The sequence below is a fragment of the Choloepus didactylus genome, chromosome 12 (genome assembly GCF_015220235.1).
Source record: "Choloepus didactylus isolate mChoDid1 chromosome 12, mChoDid1.pri, whole genome shotgun sequence".
Lineage (NCBI taxonomy): Eukaryota > Metazoa > Chordata > Mammalia > Pilosa > Megalonychidae > Choloepus > Choloepus didactylus.
Window position 1 is genome coordinate 21,389,722 of NC_051318.1, and position 21,276 is coordinate 21,410,997.

At 35.3% G+C, this 21,276-nt stretch overlaps 1 protein-coding gene across 1 annotated transcript in view; it reads right to left on the reverse strand.

Moving 5' to 3' along the window:
- CUL4A (cullin 4A) overlaps window positions 1-21,276 on the reverse strand; it is a 67,973-nt gene that overhangs the window by 25,684 nt on the left and 21,013 nt on the right. The window contains 8 exon segments of the mRNA XM_037800126.1: window positions 445-637; window positions 3,621-3,739; window positions 5,961-6,028; window positions 11,011-11,093; window positions 12,210-12,299; window positions 12,858-13,020; window positions 17,764-17,837; window positions 19,027-19,096. Coding sequence (XP_037656054.1) covers window positions 445-637; window positions 3,621-3,739; window positions 5,961-6,028; window positions 11,011-11,093; window positions 12,210-12,299; window positions 12,858-13,020; window positions 17,764-17,837; window positions 19,027-19,096 — 860 coding nt within the window.

Sequence of the window (21,276 nt, forward strand, 5' to 3'; positions counted from 1 at the left end):
CATTTATAGTCATATGCAGAGTCATTCATATATTAACAAATCTTCTCAAACCCAATTTCTGATTAAAAATTACTGCTTGTAAACCAAAATGGAGAATTATAGTTGACGTTACATAACATAGCTCTGATACTGATGGTTGAATAATGAAAATTCATATCGCTAAGGCATAAAGTATAGATAAGTACCTTCCTTTTTGTGTGAAGTAAAGCTTCATAATTTTACAAGATTACTACAACATTCACCCTCTGGAAATAACATTTATAGTTATTAAAAAAAAAAGCACACGTGTTGTGTGTGTACGGTTTTCCTTGAAAACGTGTGTCCTAATACGGCTTGATCCTGCCTTCTACCTCCCCATGAGGAGTTTGAACATTTTGGGAATTAATTTGCTTGAGTTTTGCCTTATTTTTCATATTAAAAAAATTACAGAAATATTATTTCTACCGATCAATTCTGCAGGCTTATTTGGTCTCTTGTTGATAAATGTTTCAAAGGATTCCTTCATCAAGTTGATAAATTTTTCATTTTTCTGAAAGCACACTTCTATGATGTGGTCCACTTTATCTTTAAAATCTAGTAGGTCTTGCACCATATCTTTATCTTTTTCAGGATTGATAACTATTGTTGTTCCAAAAGTCTACAAAAACAAATAAATACCAAGTCATTGACAAATCTATGATATCAAAAATTACTTTCTCCTGCTGTCAAACAACTATATTTAAATATAAATTAATTATTCATGGTATTACATGCCAAATAATTTTAAAAGCGTCACAAATTCAATCCACATTTTAAAAATTAAGTTAATATACAATTAATGCTTTAGTGTTAAAATGTTCTTTGTGAAAGAATTTATAAATTACTGGGAAAAGATTCATTCCCATTTAAAATAACTTTTACTAATGGATTTCCCAAGCAGAAATTAATTCCTATTAATAAATGTGCCATGAAAAAGGAGTTCAGTGGTCAAGTACATTTCAAAAAATCTTGGGAATGAAATAAGGCACGTCGATTTCTTAAATGCAGGAAGAACTTTATTTGTGACTATGTATTGTGAACCTCTGGGAGAAAGATATGGTATATAGTAGATCTGACTATGAAAGATCATCTTACTTGAGTAGTGTTTCGTAGAATATTTTTTAGTAAGCAAAGATCTAGAGTACACTTATTTAGCCCTGAAAAATACATCCTATCTAATACACACCAAGAAAGTGCCTATTTTGCAGCTATTTGGACTTTCTGGCTATAGTTTCCTTTTTCCTTCACTTCTAATCATGAACAGCCCAGTTTTTACCCTCTATTTTTAATTTAAAAATGCTCTATTAAACATCATTAAAAGTTTTGTAACCTAATTAAAAAATGGGCAAAGGACTAGAAGACATTTCTCCAAAGGAGTTCTACAAAGGGCCAATAAGCATATGAAAAGATGCTGAACATTGTTAGTCATTAGGAAAATGCAATCAAAGCCACAATGAGATACCACTTCACATCCATAAGGATAGCTGTAACTAAAAAGACAGGAAATAAGTGTTGGAGAGGACATAGAGAAATTGGAACTCTAGTGCATGTTTGGTGGGAATGTAAAAAGGTGCAGTCATTTTGAACTGAACCCCTCTGAACTGATTACATTTTAAAAATAATGTACCCATATTATTTGAAAAAACAGTAAGCAAAAATCTTATCTTAATGAATAATGTCATGTTTACTGACCATTTCACAGGCTATTTTCAACTAGAAGTGTCAATTTTATTTTGATAATGACATACTGTGTTGGATGTAATTTTCTATTTTGTCATGGTATCACCGCTTTTAGTTAATTGACACTCAGGAGCGATGGTCACACACCAACTCTGATTTTCGCTATTCAGATTGAAAACTGTAAAGGTGAACTCCTTGTGTTCAGGACCTGTTAACATTCGATGAAGACTTTTGCTGGCAAAAAAACTTCTAAATCTTTATTAGCTTGTTCTTAATGTAAAGCTTTACTTTAAGATCTAATATAATGTGGTTATGCTTTTCAGCTCACTATTATTATTCCATAAAGCAGCATGTAATCTTTCATTTATCTTTTTATATTTAAATGAGATTTTTATTGAGATAAATTATAGATTATTATAAGAAACAACATAGAGATCCCCTCTCTACATTTTACCCAGTTTCTCCCAATGGTAACATTTTGCAAAACCAAGATATATCACAACTAGAAGACTGACAACAATACAACCACCAATCTTTTCCAGATTTTTTCAGTTTTACTTGTACTCCTTTAGTGTGTATTAAGTTCTAAAAAATTTTATCTCTTGTGTAGGTTCATGTATCACTTCTAAGGTCAAGATACTGAACAAGATCCCTTGTGTTGCCCTTTTATAACCTCACCCAATTCTCTCTCCCCCAGCCCCATCCCTAAACCCTGATAACTATTAATCTGTTCTCCATTTCTAATTTTTGTCATTTTGAAACTGTTATATAAATGGAATCATCCAATACGCAAACTTTTGGATTGTGTTTTCCACTCACTGTAATTTCCTGGAGATTTCGTTTATTTTTTTACTCTAGGCTCTATGAATACAGTCACCAGCAAGAAGAAACATAAAGGCTTTTGTTAGATGTTCATAGTTTAAGATGAAAAAGTCTTTCTACATAGCTGGAGATGTACGAAAACACTAGCTGTCTATAAAGGGGTGTTGATTTAAAATTTGATCCTTCCCATTTCCATCAGTATCTTCTGAAGAAAAACATCACCAAATGGCAAAACTGGTAATCAGTGGGGTTTCTCAACATTGGCACTATTGACATTTTGGACCAGATATTTCTGTGTTGTGGAGGCATCCAGGGCATTGAAACAGCACCCCTGGCCTCTACCTATTAGATGCCAGTAGCATCTTCTCAGCTGTGACAACCCAAAATACCTCCATTGCCCAATGTCTCCTCTGGGGTGGAGGTGATACAAAAACTGCCTCCAGTTGAGAACTACTGGTCACAAGTAAGATCCTATATTAGCACTGTGGTAGTGCTAAGTGTCATTCAATTCTGCTGGGCAGGACAGTGAAAAGTAAAAGCTAATACCTAAGAAGACATGTATAACAGACCGAACTGGGCTACTAGGTACACAGAAAAAAATGCTTAAGAAACATGAAAGCATAAGTTTAAATAGGCTATCTTAGATATGGACTGCTAAGAAATAATGTAGTATATAGAGCAACCTGATATATCAAAATGTGTAATAGTTCTCACTGAGCAAAGGCATGAGAAGATTATATATTTAAAAAGCAGATTAAAAAACATTAGTTTTTGAAAATCATGATTGTACAATTAAACTTGTATTTACACAAATGATGAATAGCCAAATAGTTGTCCTTTAAGTCATAAGTTTAAAACTGGATGGTGATCAACACTGTTGGTGTTACCCTAAAAAAAGAAAACTTAAATATTTATACAAGTGATCTGGAAGGAAACAGAAGATTATTGTCCACCGTATTATCGGTGATCAAAGAACAAAAGGTACTTCAAAATAGTTCAATTCACTTTGCCAGGCTATTGAAATATTTTGAAGATGGGGCATCTAAAAACTTTGAATAAAGGATAAGTAGTACTATCTTTGAGACAAAAATCTCACATACCTTGATGTATTCACTCCAGTGCTGCAGTAATATCTGCTGGCCGCCTTTTACTCGACTGAACAACTGGTACATCTGTGTGAGATCAGGTACTCTATTCTCATCGAGTAAGTGATCAAGCCCTAAAATTATACAGAAAATGTTAATATATTACATTGGTAAGTTGACACTAGTAAAAACTAAATCACAACAAAATATGTCCCCCTCAAAAGTAAATACATAATTTAGAAATGCAGGGAGTATTTATATATATATATAGAATACTTCACTTATTTCTATACAGGCAAGTTAATGTAGTTCAATACCTGAGACAGATACTATTGGAAATGTATTACTTAATTCTTCAAGTCACTTAAAAGTGCTCTTTCACGAAGGCAAAAACTGATGGCCTGAAAAAATGCTCATACAACTATTTAGCCTGGAAAGCTCATGATTTAGTCCATCAAATGTCTTTGTCAAAGGAAAAACTATCCAATCTATTTTCAGCTGATTAAATTTATTCACATATATAATAAACTGTGAGAGAAAAATATTTGTTTATCATAAATATCGACATACAGCATTTTCAAAATTTTACTCTTTAGGTATTTAACTTTTAAATTTACCCATTTAAATTTACCCATTTTCTAAAACCAGCCCACAATCAAGAGAGCTTTTATAGAATATTTTCTACATATTTGCTTTATTGTAACTATGGAGAGGCAGCTGAGTTACAGTAGAAAGGCTGTGAGCTAGTTATGTTACTTCATAGAATTTCAGTCTGTAAAATGGGAATAATGCTTATACATTTACAGTGATTTTAAAATGCATATAAATACACAGTGGTAACATAATTACAAATTCTTAGCTAGAGTTCCAAATAATGGTTATTTTTTCTAAATTACATTTTGATATACTGACAAAAATAACTTTATTTTATAGTTTATCTTACTGAAACCCTAAATACTGTCTTTAAGAATTAAAATATCATAGTTTTTCACTTTTTAATGCTTCTAAAACAACCTAGAATAAACTTTTACATACTATTTTTTTTGAAAGAATTTTACTTATCAAAGTATGCCTGAAAGCAGTTTATGCAACCTTCTACTATTTACTTGAAATCTTTTTTCTTACAAATTCTGAACACATCTATTTTAATGGTGGACAATAAATTAAGACTTTATGTGTGTGAAAACATACCAGTTGTGTAAGGTTCAGCATGGTACAGTAGAAAAACATATCCCTATTTGAATCAAGGCTCTGCCACTTATAAGCTACGTGATTTGGGACACTGGTATCAGCTTTTTTGAACTTCAGTTTTTTCATGTGAGGATAATGATTGGTACAAGATTTAAAAATATTTACACGGATTATAGTAGTTTGTAATAAAGTAGTCTGGATACATTTAGGCATGATTTAAGTCCATCCAAAATTAAACTAAGTTTTCCAGCAGCCTGAAAGAGATCCTGTAGTTTCCAAATATATTTAAAATGACTTTCAAATGGTAGCATTAAATACTTAAGGGTTACAAAAGTAACATTAATGACTATAATTTTCAGAGAATTAAGCATACTTTGAAGGCTAGAAATAAAAAAGGATAGAAGATTGAGTTGAGCATATCACTACTAACTTTAAAAGTATACGATACAGGAAGGAGTCTTTCTGGTGCTGCAAAGCAGCAATCTGAATTGATCTTCAATAAGTTTTATCATCACCCTCAATTAATAAAAAGTGAAAATTGAAACTGTACAATTATCAATATATTATATGTTCTCTTTTCTATGTTCAGGGTAGAAAACAGACCACATATCTTGTAATTCATCCGACACTAAAACTTACAAAGTATTATACCATTTATCACAGTTGAATAAATTCTCACAAAAATGTAATCGCTTTGTATAACTGTTTATTCATACTTGTGAAAGCTCTTTGATCATTACCTGTATTGCCAAAACTTACATGAAAATGACACAATAAAGGAAAATAAGTATTATTATACATATGTAAGCTGGAAAGCTGCTTCCATTATAAGGGTGTTATTATGCCCTTTAGCTTGGCACCTACATTTCAAAATCTGCTTGTAGTCTAGAGGATCTCTTGGGACCTTTTGGCCCAGCTAATATTTATTGTGACTTTAGGAGTAAACCATAGTTCTACCAGACTCATTTCATTATGTTTTTTAAACTAAAAACTCTTAACGTTTATCCCCCTCAACAGCTAATACGTTCATTAGAAGATTTTTAGTAATTCTCTTATTAAAATAACAAATGTCCTTTCATTGCTATCTACCGTATTTCACTTAGTTTCTTAATAAACTAAGAACTACCATTGAGTTTAGTTTACACAAGAGCTAGGAGAATTTACCTTTCTGCAGAATTGCTGTTAAATGTTCTCCTAATAGCTGTTTTTCCACACAGGCAATCAGCGGTTTCCTTTATAATATAGGCAAAAAGAATAAGCATCAGGAATAACAAAGTTTAAAGAAAAGAATTTGATTAGGTATAAAAGATGGGAGATTTTAATGTCTAAAATGGATATAGTACATAATCAACCAGAAACCAAAGGGTTAAGTAATTCCACTCACAAATGGATGATGACAACTATTATTGATAATGACTCTAAAGGTCCTTCTAAAAACAAATGACTCTTTGCAAACTGAATAACATAAATAGGTCAACAGATCCAGGAAAAAAGGGACATCAGCTGACAAGGTAAGCACACCTTAAAATAGGAGTAGACCCTCAAGTTTTATTAGTTGGCACTTAAGTTCTATTTCATTTTTTGAATTTAAGATTTGCCCTCCATAAAAAAGCACTACTATCATTTGCAGATTGCTATCTGAACTGCAAGTATAAACTTCAGAGCAGATTCTAGAGACCCTAAAAAGCACGCTAAACAATTCAAGCTGACTCTAGTGTTGATTATTATATTAATTGCTAAGGTACATTTATTACAACAATGTAGTACCTGTATGATCCAGGGGTTTGAAAGACTTTGAAGATTTTCTGTTATGAACTACTCTGTCTCCTTAGCGCTCAATGCCTTGGTTACTTTGGTCACCTCCTAAGATCTTTCTGTCGTTAATGTGGCTTTTAAATTTATTCTATGTTCCACTACCAGTCACTGTTTAAAATACAGGTAGACTGAGTCACATTCAAATTGGCATTTACGGACCTCCATGATTTGGCTCAACATACTTTTCCACTCCAATATTTTCCCTGTAGCGGGTCCTATAAAACCACCTCACATACTTCTATAGCACTGTCCGTCCACTTTTCTGCTATTCTTTCTGATTGCTTTCTCCCATTATCATTTGTCAAAATCCTACTTATCATAGAAACTCCTTTGTGAGGTCCGAGATGCAGAAGTGTTAGAACAAAACACTTGAAAATCTGAAAATTCAGAAGGGTATGACTACCATATTCATAGGGTACACGCAAATTATTCTTCCTTGTTTCCACTTTCATTTAATTCTATTTTTTTTTTTTTAGAAGAGCAGAGCATCTGCTTATTCTAAGGATTATTAATTTTAACAATTTTTCCCAAGTTTTAATTTTGTAGTTTATAAGAAACTTTTTAATGCATCACCTTATTTAAATCTCACAGCAAATACCATGGAGAAAGGGCAGATATTTTGGTCTCTATTCCACATATGAGAAAACAGATGTCTGAGAGTCTGAGTGCATGACAGTGAATAGCAAAGCTGACACTAGAATTTAGGTCCAGGAACTTTTCCACTTTGACTCCAGGAAAGGAACAAATGAGCCACTTGAAGGGAACAAGGAGTGCATAGAAGAAAGCAATACAAAGGGGGCACAATTAATGGAGGTAATTAGAACAGAAGGGTAGGAATCACTATCTCTTTTTTAACAACAGCTTTAAGATATAATTTACATATCATAAAATCCACCAATTTAGAGTGTACAATGCAATGGTTTTAGTATATTCAGAGTTATAGAACTATCACCACAATCTAAGTTTAGAACATTTTCATCACCCCCCAAAAGAAACTTTGTACACATGACATTCCCGCCACCGATCCTTCACCAGGCCCTAGGCAGCTACTAGCCTACTTTTGCCTGTTCTGAACACTTCATATAAATGGAACCATACGAAGTGTGATCTTTTGTGCCTTTCTTTTACTTAGCATAATGTTTTCGAGGTTCATTCATGTGGAAGCATTTATCAATACTTCATTCCTTTTTTTCCCCTTTCTCTTTTTTATTAGAGCAGTTGTAGATTTACAGAGAGTTCATGCAGAAAGTACAGAGTTCCCATATACCCTTGCTTGTCATACACACAGTTTTCCCTATGGTAACATTTTGCATTAATGCAGTACTTTTGTTCCAAGTGATGAAACAATATTATTGTAATTATACTACTAACTATAGTCACAGCTTATGTTAGGGTCTACTTTTTTGTGTTGTAGAGTTCTTAGTATGTTTTGTTTAAAATTTTTACTCTGTTAACATCTATAAAACCTAAAATTTCCCATTTTATCCAATTTGAATTACGCAATTCAGTGGTGTTAATTACATTCACAATGTTGGGTCACAATCACCACCACCCCCTACCAAAACTTTTCCCTAAACTTTATACCAATTAAGCATTAACTCCTTATTTCCCAATCCTACCCACACCCTGGTAACCTGTATTCTAGTTTCTGACTATGAATTTGTATATTCAAATTATTTCATATAAGACAATACAGTATTTGTCCTTTTGTGTCTAGCTTATTTCACTCAACATGATATCTCCAATGTTCATCCATGTTGGTGCATGTATCAGAGTCATTCCTTTTCATAGCTGAATAACTTCCCATTGTGTGCATGTATCATCATATTTATTCATTCCTCTGTGGATGGATGCTTGGGTTGCTTCCATCTTTTGGCAATTGTGAACAACGCGTCTATGAACATTGGTGTATAAATATCTGTTCAAGGACCTGGGTTCAATTCTTCTGGGTAAATATTTAGAAGTGAAATTGCTAGGTCATACAATAATTCTGTACTTAACTTTCTGAGGAATCACCAAATTGTTTTCCACAGCAGCTACACCATTTTACCTTCTGGCCAACAATGCATGACTGTTAATTCTCCAAATTCTCCAACACTTGTTATTTTCCATTTCTATTAATAGCAGCCATTCTAGTGGGTGTGAAATGGTATCTCATAGTTTTGATTTGCATTTCCCGAATGGCTAATGATACTGAACAGCTTTTCATGGGCTTATAGGATTCATTTCTTGGCAGTTCATAACTAGCTTCAATTCTCCAAGGTGAGAAACTATATCACATTTCTTCATTTAAACAGTTCATGGGGGATGTAGTATAACCTAACTAATGTGACAGGTCATGAGTTAAAAGAAAAAAAAAATATAAACTCCTTGTATGTAAGAGTTGCACAAAGTTCTGAGGAATTGTTCATAGCATCCAAATCCCCAGAAGTTTATATATGGACTACAGTGACAGTTTACAGATGTACATAGAAGAATTCCTGCCTCAGTATTTGTTGATTTTAAGCAACAGGTGAATAGGTCTTTTCAGAAGACCAAACTTGAGATTTGAAAATTGGTGAACAGGGAACTAGTCATAAGAATAGGATTTGTCAAATGACATCTGAATTAAGTTAACCCTGTCTGCTGTGTTTTCCAATGTTAAGATTAAACTGGCTCAGTAACTGGGAGAAGTCACAATATATACAATATATAGTAATACACTGTTGCTCTAAAGCACGTTTTAAATCTAATCTTTAGTGGTTATTAGCAATCACTGTACTGTCGTCTTTTGTGCTCTAAATTAAGACACATTAAGAAACATATGGGATTTGAAATTGAAAAAGTCCAGCATTCAAATCCTAGCCTGTGTCTTAAGATTTGTATAATCATTTCACTTTGGTTTCCTTTTCCAGTCTTTTTAAAAATATTTTTCATTTTGTGATAATTGAAGCATATGCAAGAACATACACACATTATGAAAGGAAATAAAATGAATGTTTACCACCCAATGTCCTAGAAACCACCTCAATATTCCTCACAATCCTCCCATCCACCTATACCTAACCTCAGAGGTAAACAAACTTTGTTATTCCTTTGCTTAAAAAATTTTATATACACTTCTAAAGCCATTCATTTAAAAAAAAGGGGGGGGGGCTAGATACTTAAAATACAGCATTTATACAAATGACTATGTGAACATACATGAAAGAGTAATGCAACGAACCTCTGTTCACCATCTATATCTATTCATCCATCCATCCCTTCCTCCCTTCCTCCCTCCCTAATGTATACGTTGTCTAATTTGGCCTGTTTTTGAACTTCATAACTATGTATGGAAAATATCATTATAGAAAAGCATAGTTGACACTCAAATTTATTGTTAATTTTCATGGGGATAAAAATCTCAGAAAGGTTATTCAAGACCTGTAGGCATTTTCATAAAGGTTATCCATAGTTACAAAATCAGCAAGCTTTTACCCGTATTTGAATTGACTTATTAGCAATATCTGACACTGCTTATTGTTTCCTCCTTGAAAATACCACTTCCTTAGCTTTTATGCTCCATTCTCTCCTATATTTCTTCCTGTATCTCTCTGGCTATTTATTCCAAGTTTCTTCTGTGGGTCCCTCTTCTTCCACTCCCCAGTTAAATTTAAGAATTCCCCATATAATCCCTGAGTAATCTTGTCATGGCTTCAGCTCAACTCTCACTTATCTGGCAATCTTGGATTTCTGATCAAACTCAAAACAGTTTAAAAATGAATTCATCTTTTCGCTCATGTCCTCTCTACTTTTGTCTCCTGTTATTCTATCCTTTCTGCTACCTTCCCCAACCAAACCAATGAACTGTGTTCTGCACATGCTATCTCTTTAATCTCTCTGTAAAATATCCCTTCTTTTTTTAATTTCCTATTTAATAAAATAGGAAAATCTCTTATTTGAATAAGTATGATATATTAGAATAGAGATGCTCACATAATTTCTCCTGTTTTCTTTTCCCTATGCCAGATTTAGAGAAAAAAATATAAAATGATAAGAGAAAATGTGATTGAGTACCACAAATAAAAATTCTAGCTACAGTATGCCTAATAAAAAGTTCAAAATCATCTAATATTCAATCATATCCCATTAATATAAATAGAATTCCTTTTGTTTAAGAATCCAAAGATCCAAATATCCAAATGTCTCAGCCTGAATTACTTTCTTTGGACAAGTGACTCATGACATGGCTGTTGGTAAGAGTAGAAGCACAATTTATAATTGCCGAATAATGACAAACCATATAAGTAAAATATTTTAGGAGCAAAAATACTCTTAGTTCAGAATGAATCTACTAAGATACCATTTATTTCAATAACCAGCTAGGAAAAGATTTTACCCATGGTGAAATTTCCAAAACTAAATAAACAGCACTTACTGTGTACTGTGGTCTAAATAGGTGATTACTCGGTCTCCTTCTTCTTCTAAACGTTTACTTACATGGTTAAGATATTCTGGAACCTTTTAAATAAAACATTTAAACACATAATTAAAAAAAAAGATTCCTGAAGTTACTAAAAAGAGCTGGAATATCAGGTTTTACTTATAAAACAAAACAAAACAAAAAAAGCAGAATATATGTTCAAGCCAAATATTAACACAGATTAATTTGGGAAGAGAAATACACAGAACATTTCCTTAAATTTAATTTTAGAGATTAAAATTAACCTCCAGAATTAATACAAAGCTAGCACTTCATTATTGTGAATGTTCACAAGGAAGTAGGTTGTTACCAATAGTCCCCTTTCATCAACGAAGCTCCAAGAGCAGGTGAGCAATCAGCATCTGGTCTGGACTCTATAGAACCTTAAAGGCAATTCCTCTCCCATGCAACAGATGGGGTCAGCAAGAAAAGCTAACCAGAAGATGGGCTGTTCATTTGTGGTCTCTATACAATGTGACTTCAGGAGACCTTAAAATACACTTCACACTTCCTGCTGTTACAAGACAACACAGGAAACTTTATATGACACAAGACTTTAAAGGTCTTGATCTGGATGACAAAAGCCATGCTAAGTATCTGATATAAAACTCCCCTTCCAAAATCAGGATTAAGGAACAAATGGTTGGGGCCCATCCTGTGCAGTAACAAGTGACATTTGGGTGACAAAAACATAGGGGCTTCCTTCCTGCTAAAGGAAACTGGTCATTAATTTTTTTAAAAATTATTATTACTACATACATTATTTCACACAGCATTTTTTGGGTAAGTTTTTTCAATGCATTTCATAGGTGAAAATATTTGATGTGTTGGATTTATCTTCCATATTTAGAATTTATGTTTTGTCCTCTTCTTGAACTTGAATTCCTTTACATATTTCAGAAACTATCTTACTGGCTTTTTATGGAATAAGATGAGGGAGACAATAAAATAGTTTCAATGTTAAAGGAAAGAAATAAACTTATTTATAATAAGAATGAAGCTCTTTATTGAGGATCTCAAGAAGATGCAGCCTTCAGAAGATTTTCAATAAAACGTCTGTATGTGTTTGAAAAGACAAATATTTAGAAATTAATATGTAGATGCACATCTATGGAAATGAAAAATAAGGCAATTCAAACATTTCATAATCTTACCTCTCTTTCTTGCATTAATCTTTGGCCTTCTGCAGCATATAAACAATTAGTCTCTTCCAAAAATTTCAGCTCAAATGAATCTTTATATACCTAAGAAATGAGCAGAGTTATTTACCAGTCACAGTAAGGAAACATATCTTTTGAGGTGCTAAGGTATCCATTTTTTTTGAGGGCATGTCTCTGCAGTTACCAGTATAGACAAGATGCCAGAAACAACCATTCAATTGGTAATACCTCTATAGCCAGATTTAGCTGAACAATGTGGCAGCCCCACCATCCATTTGTATTTCCCTTTCTGTGAAACTGTTGCTTCAGGTCCTCTGGCAGATTCCTATGGAGTGTTGGGTTTATGTCTGTAGCGGATCTTTATGTATTAAAGAATTTGGCCCTTTTTCTTTTATATGTGTTACAAATACTTTTTTCCAGATTGTAATCTATATTTTTCCTTTTTATGATATTTTTTTCCATGAAAAAGTCTGCATTTTCATGTAGTCATATTTATCAATTTTCTTTTGTGGCTTCTGGTTTAGTGTTAACTTCTCAGAGATTTAAAAAAACAACAACAAAATTCCCACATTTCTAACAAACAACTTTCATTTTCCTCATAGGAAAAAACTGTTGGTCCATTTAGAATGATAAGATATTTACCTGAAGATCAGAGAGCATACTCAGTAGACTTCGCAATAAGCTTCTGTCCACAGCTTCACCATTTCTCTCTCGTTCAATTAATAGAAGAATTCCATCAATAGTTTTACTCTGAACCATTTTATCACTAACAATATGGTTTCTAAATAGTTCCAATCCTGTATCCCTGCATAAACAATAAAAAACAAAACTATATTTTAGTTTCAGTTTTTAGAAGTTTTAGGTGAAGCTCCAGCTACATTATTTCATATCATCAAAATATGTTAACTTGCTAATTTCCTATATACTGTACACTGCAACCACAATGAACCTTATGTTCCCTCAACATGCCACAATTCATGATCTTCCATGTACTTCAAATACAATCTATAAATCATAATACAGAGATAATGTTGTGCCGGTTTGGATCTATTATGTCCCCTAGAAAAGCCATGTTCTTTAATACAATCTTTTGGGGGCAGACTTATTAATCTTTTTGATTAAGGTGTGACATTTTGATTGAATGCTTCCATGGAAATGTGACCCACTCAACTGTGGGTGAGAACTGATTATATTATTTCCATGGAGGTGTGGCCCCACCCCTTCAGGGTGGGTCTTAATTAGATCACTGGAGTCCTTTAAAGAGAGCAGAGAGGACAAAATGCCCCAAGAGAAGCTGAGAGAGACATTTGGTAGAGAAGATGACACAGACACTGATGCTTAGAGATGCTTGGAGGTGCAGAAAGAAGGACATTTGGAGATGCTAAGCTAAGAGATGAAGCCCAGAGTTTGCCCTGGAGAAGCCAAGAGAGGACCCCGAGATGCTTAGAGAGAAACACCCTGGGAGAACAAGCAAGGATGCACAGGAGCTGAGAGAGACAGAAGCCCAGAGACATTTTGGAGAAAGCCATTTTGAAATCAGAACCCAGGAGCAAAGGACAAGCAGATGCTAGCCATCTACTTTCCCAGCTAACAGAGGTGTTCTGGAAGCCACTGGCCTTTCTTCAGCAAAGGTTTCCTCTTGTTGATGCCTCAGTTTGAACACTTTTATGGCCTTAGAACTGTAAATCTGTAACCTAATAAATCCCCTTTATAAAAGTCACTCCATTTCTGGTATTTTGCATAACGGCAGCATTAGCAAACCAGAACAAAATTATAGTGGTAAAACGTGCAGGCTCCGGAGCCAGGCAAGCCTGGGTTTGAATCTTGGATCTCCTACTTGCTAGCTGCATGGCTTGGTGCATGGAACTTAACCTCTCTGTACCTCCAGTTTCTTAAGTGTAAAATGGGGTATCAAGGTAAACGTGTAAAATGGGATTAAATATATTAATTCATACCTGTAAAACACTTTAAAACACTGGCAGGCAGGTAATCAATGTTTGGTAAATGTTACCGTTCTACCCCATGGACCTTCAGTTCACTGACTGCTGCAGTTTTCCCCAATCCCTCAGTCTCCCTGGCTTCAATTCCATCCATACTTACAGTTTAGATCAAGATCCATCACTTCAAGCATTCTCACACTAACGCCCCCAATTCCCCCGCCCCCTTGGCCTTCTGCCATAAACTCCCATCCTTACGCCAGCAAAGCCTAACCATGGTTTAACCCAATCACCTGCTTTCCCCCTTCTATGTTCTAAATGAACATCATACAACTGCGTGGCCTAGGTTCCATCCTCTGCTGAACTCCATTGCCAAGGTTCACTCACATGCCTGGCAGTGCCCCTTCCATTCCAGTCATGCCCAATTTTTACTTCTTTCCTCATGTCCTCTACCACTTCCTCCTTCACTCATAGACAATAGGGAAGTCATCATATGGAAACTCCTTTAACTTCCTGCAATTTCTCCCATTCTTCCTCCACTTGTTATTTAGATTGCCTCCTCTTTTTTCACCTCATCAGAAACCTCCTTCCATCAGTTATCTGACTGCAAGGATGTCTTTGACCGCTTCTTCTCCAAGAGGCTTTTCCTTCTCTGAACATAAACATGATTAAGTCTCTCACTCAAAAATAAAAACAAACATAAATGCCCTATCTTAACTCTCTTTAACTTCTACCCCTGTTCTCCCTTCTCTGATTCTTTTCTACTATGTTACTGAAATTGCTTTCACTAAGGTCCTTAATAACCTCTTAGTCCTACAACCTGTAAGGACCTTCTTGGGCCTGCACTGCATGTGAAATGTATCTCATTTCACATAGGTGACTGCTCCCTTCTTGAAACTCTCTTTTTGCTTAATGACACTTGTCTTCTCTATATTTTTCCATTCCATTTTTCTGACTGCTCCTTTTTAGTATTTCTTACGGGCTTTCCTAGCCTGCCCTGTACGTGCTGGTGTCCCACAGAATTTCATCCTGCCCCCATCTCGTTTTCACTCTTCATCATTGTTTTCAATGTTATTGGCATTTGGGGCAAGGCAATTCTTCGCTGTGTAGGACTATTGCATGTATTGTAGTACATTCACCATCACTGGTTCTAAATTCTAAATACTAATTGTTTTACTTCAATCATTGTGGCAACCCCAAAACTGCCCTATTAACTTCTAAATGCCCCTGGGGGCAGTACCGGCAAGTTGAAAATCATGGCTATGTGTACTCTTCTAAGTGACTCCTTCTACACCCAGGAACACATCACTAATGATGCCCACAACCGTCCCTGTGGGCCAGATCTCTTTTCTGAAATATTTCAATTTCATCAAGTTCAAACTCAATTTATTATCTTCACCCCCAAAATATACCCCACATCCTCCTATGCATTCTGTGTCTATGAATACCACCACTGTCCAACCAGATGTCAAATTAAAAATCTTAGGAGTAGGCTCCTACTCCCAAGTTTTACATTCAATTACACACCAAGACTCCTTACTTCTAATTATTGTTTTAAATATTCTTTTCTTTATCCTTACTGAAAATCTCTTTAATTTTTGCCTAGACAATTGCAATAACTTTTAAATTTGGTTCTCTGCCAGCAGTCCTGTGCTACTCTACTCTCTACATTGCCAACAGAATGATCTTCCTAAAATATAAATCTCATCATGGCACTTTCAGTTTAAAATCTTTCAGTGGTTACCCAGCAACAACATTCAGGATTATCTCATCAGCTTCATTTCTTTCGGCTCTCCCACAAACAGGGCACACTGTAGTCATACTGTGGTCCCTGCATTTTCCGTAGCAGATGATGCTTTGCCTCTGAAGATATTGCTTCCTTTTCTTTATATATCTCTTTCTTTTTCACTACTTAAGTATTCCTGTTTATTCAAAACTTACGTCAAGTTTCACCCTCACCCCTTCTTCCTCTCTCAGTTCTCACCCTTGTCCCAAAGATGAGTTAAGGGCTTTTTCACAGTGCATTACTCATGTACACTTGAATCATAATTTTTGTCATCTTTAATGATCCTCCCTTATAGAGCTATTCTAAGGATTCAATAAGTTAGCAGATGTTAAAGGACTGAGAGCTGCATGAAGAGTAAACTCTATACAATCTGCTATTATCACTATTTGTATCACTCTTATTGTTTCTCTGAATAGAGGTGTGTTATCTTTTCTGTACAGTGCCTGCTGTACTGTAAACATTTGTGGTATCTAGTATGAAATGTCTAGGAGTTAGAAGAAGCACTGAGAGAAGTAAAAGGAACAAAAGGGGAAAATGGTATTAGCAAGGAGTTTCAAAAAGGAGTGTCATAACCGAATAAAGGGCAGTTTTATTATCTAGGCAAGAGCAGTTTCCATGTACTAAAAGCAGCAGAAATCATATTTCGTAGGGTTAGACTGAATGAAAAAAAAAAGGCAATGACTTTTTAAGAACTTTGGTTTAAAGGTAATGAACTTAGGTTTAAAGGTAATTAGAGAGCACAATCACTTTTATGTTTAAATGGAGAATAAACTTCTACATAAACAGGGTCCAAGAATAACTAGAGAGGAAGACGTAAGATATAAGATTTTGTTTCAAAACAAACAGGCTTTTAGTAGGCACAGAGGGAAGACTGATGGGGAAGGGAACATCAAGTCTTCTAAGCCTGAGCAGACCAACAAGCACCTACACATGTAGGACAAAAGGCAAGAATGGTGGAGTCTCCTGGGGGAAGTTAGCTCTTAGTCACAGCAAAGACATGCAGGTGGCTCAGCAAAGGATTGAAGAAGTAGGTAACTAAAGACTCCAAAGTTCATAGTGGGAGACACAGAGTAATGTGGGGAGGAATGGCCTAAAGAGGATTTATGGACTGAAGGGGTTTACAATTTATAAAGCCCTTAAGAGATGACAAATGATGAGACACAAATTAGTTTCTGTACCCAGGAGCCAAGGCCCCGTGTCTACTGCTGGCCAAGGGGGCCTGACTGAGGTGTGGAGGCTAAGCACCTGTGACTGCAGGTTGTGTTAGGGCTTCTGTGACCTCATGAGTCTGTGACTTCACGAGCAGCTGTCAGTTTTTCTCAGAGTTTCAAACAGAAACACTGAAAAGAGATGTTTCAGGTTCAAACTCAAGTAGTCAGAAGGATTAAATTAGTCCCTAACAATAGACATAAGCAGTATGTCATTAGTTCCACATTTTCCTGAAGTCTAGACCCTAGCTGTAGAAATGTGGATTCTGACAGCTTCCACAGTTTGGGACTCCTCACGATCCCCTTCCCCTGATACCTGAGCTGCGAAAGTCAATTTAAACCGGAGAAAGTAAAAGACTTGCTATTTCCTGTGCACTCTGCCTGCCCCCCCCCACTCCATCCCTTTATCCTGCATTGGCTGATTGGAAACATGGGCGCTTCATGTCTAAGAGAATCATCTCAGACCTGAACATCTTCGTTAATGATTTTGGCTGACATAAAATCCAACGAAAAATAAGACAAATGATTATATACACTTGACCAAATTAACCAGCTGAAAATACAGATCAGATTTACACTTTTAGTTGCAGTATCAGAGGCGGCTATACTAGACTCACCATATAGAAGGAAGCATGGAATTTTGAAGTACATAAGTACGATCCAAAAACAAGAAAATACTTCTAATCATGATCTGCAAATTAGAGGAGAAAAAAGTTTATTTAAAAGATCAGAACTTTTTGACTATAACTATGCTAGTATCTCAAACCTAACAATACTTGCATCTTGATGGAAAGATGTTGCCTACCAAGGCCCTCATCTTGGAATCTTTTTAAAATTTAATTTTCATGTCTTTTAGCCAGTAAATCTGACAGTAGGGATTTAAAAGTTCTTAGCCTAAAGTATATTTGGTTATTTCCTGACTGATATGGTAATCTTACTAAATTGGGGGGTATGCTCTAAAATTAAAAATTAGCTCATTACATTACCATGAGATTCTCAACCACTTGTATATATAAAAATTTACTTTGCAAGGTTGTTTTTATTTGTATTAAAAAGTGAGGAGGATGCAAGATAATTAGCTGCTCCCTTTACTATGCTACCATAGCACCCTATAACTCTGTAATACTTCTATCGTCAAACTTGCTATATCTTATTGAGTAAATTTTCTTATACATATTAACTAAAACATTTTCAACAAGACTTTCAACAACTGGATCACAGGCATACATGTATGTATTTCCAGCATCTACCAAGGGGCCTGATCAGAACAGAGACACATTCATTGTCTCCTATTTACCTCACTTGTAAAAAAAGAATAACTCAGCATACTCAAGCTACTTAAGAAAGTTATCAATAACATCTTTTCTCTCACTTAAATAATTAACAGCTGGACCACACTAAAAATTCATACGCATACAATCAAATTAGATTCAATACATCTAACAAAGTTTAAGACATTGGTTATCTAGTTGCAAAAAAGTCTTGGAATTCAGGCTTGATTAACAGGAGTAAACTAGAATTATGGAAAAATTTAGAGAGACTCATTCAGGAATACTATTAAGTAAAGACCGTGCTTGAGTGTCACCATATATTAACTCCCTGACTATCTGCTTAATCTGGCTCACACCTTTCTTAGGTGGGTAAAGGAAGGTAGATGCATTGTTTTAATTTAAAAAAAAAAAAAAAAAAGAAAAAAGAAAGGCTGGATTAAAAGAGGCAAATACTTCCAATTTCTTAAATCTTGTGTCTAGCTAAACTAGAGGCTTAATAAGATAAAAGAAGTATGTAAATGAGAACAGAAATAAAAGCAGTATTGATTAAAATTCAAGGAGAGTGCACATATACAAAATCAATATTAAAGAAAAAGCTGATCAGCTTACCATTTGTCTGCAATGATCTTGCCAGCATGTGTTAATCTTCTTTAAAAATAAAACACTATCTAGTGAGTCTGTGCAGAACCTGCTAAGGAAACTTTAAAAACACTGGCCAATTTAATTATTGCAATTTTAAACCCTTAATTTCAGCTCTCTTTGTGCCATAGAATACTAGAAATCATTTAGTAATCAGGATATTCAAAGACAAGGAGCTCAAAAGCCATAAATATGATTTAATCTCCACATCTCATTACTGAATTATAATTAGCCCTACCTGTACTCATTGTTTATTCTTTCAACTGTAATTGTCTTACATTTCTTATCACTCCCTTTCTGGTTACCCTTTCTTATTATTTACTTCACTGTCAGATTACTTTCAGATCCCCGCCAGCTGAAACTAACAACCTGGTCACTAAGCTCTGTGCAGCTGGGTAGCTGGACCATAGGCCCTACTCCACAAAGAGTAGATACTCAACATAATCCCATATCTGAGTCCCCAGCAACTGTAAATAGCCTAGCGCTTGTCTCAGTGGTCAGTAAGCAGATTGACTATTAATAGTACTGGGGGACTGGCAGCAGAAGGCTAGGTTACAGAGGGAAAAATGGCTGAGATTTAACTGTAAGTTGTAGCCCAGATGAAAACTGAGGTTCTACAGAAAGGAGGTAAAATTTCATTCATATACCAAATTACGAAGACTCTAAGCTTGACTATTTTTTTATAATTCATTTTTATTGAGATATATTCACATACCATGCAGTCATACAAAACAAAGCATACACTCAATTGTTTACAGTACCATTATATAGTTGTGCATTCATCACCAAAATTAATTTTTGACATTTTCATTACCACACACACAAAATAACAAGAATAAAAATTAAAGTGAAAAAGAACAATTAAAGTAAAAAAGAACACTGGGTGCCTTTTTTTTTTCCTTCCCCCATTTTTCTACTCATCCATCCATACACTGGACAAAGGGGAATGTGGTCCATATGGCTTTCCCAATCATACCGTCACCCATCATAAGCCACATTTTTATATAATCGTCTTCAAGATTCATGGGTTCTGGGCTTTAGTTTGATAGCTTCAAGTATTTACTGCTGGCTATTCCAATTCATTAGAACCTAAAAAGAGTTGTCTATATTGTGCGTAAGAGTGTCCACCAGAGTGACCTCTCGGCTCCTTTTGGAATCTCTCTGCCACTGAAGCTTATTTCACTTCCGTTCACATCCCCCTTTTGGTCAAGAAGATGTTCTGCATCTGACGATGCCGCGTCTACATTCCTCCCCGGGAGTTATATTCCACATTGCCAGGGAGAGTCACTCCCCTGGGTGTCAGATCCCATGTAGGGGGGAGGGCAGTGATTTCACCTGCCAAGTTGGCTTAGCTGGAGAGAGAGGACCACATCTGAACAACAAAAGGCATTTGGGAGGAGGCTCTTAGGCACAATTACAGGGAGGCCTAGCCTCTCCTTTGCAGCAACAGTCTTCCCAAGGGCAAGTCCCGTGGTAGAGGGCTCAGCCCATCAAACCACCAGTCCCCTGTGTCTGTGAGCACACCAGCAACCATCGAGGTGGGGAAGCCCAACACCCCTGCATTCTCCACCAGCTCCTCAAGGGGGCTCTTAAGGTTGACTATTAGAATATAGTTTTACAGAAAGTCTCTAGATGTAGTTTATAGGAAAGAAACCAGAATTTGGACTCCTACAGCAAAATGAGGCACAGTGCCTTGAGTACTATATCCCATCATGTTTATAAAAAGTTGAATCATCATGAATTTCTATAAGCTGCTTTATGGTTTACAAAGTACTTTTCACATTCATTCTCATTTAATCTTCCCAACCTCATGGAGTAGACATCATTCCCTTTTTATAGAAGAAACAGTTTGTTGAAGTAGAAAGAACATGGGATTTCCTAGGTTTAAGTTCTGTAAATCCTGGTTCTGTCACTGCTTAGCTATGTGACACTGGACAAGTTAATTCACTTTCCCAGGCAACAGTTTTTTCCTGTTGTTGCAGAATGTCACTACACCTCAGAGCTGTTGTGGGGTTATATGAAAAATTCTTTGCGCTGGGAGAGGATAAAAAGTGTCAAGCGTCTTACGTGTACAAATCTGTACAAATGCTATAGTTTTTGACTGGCAAAAAGAAGTCCGACACAAACAATCGAATTAAAAAATGGGAAAAAGACATGAAAAGACATTTTTCTGAAGAGGAAATACAAATGGCTCAAAAACATTATGAAAAAATGCTCAAC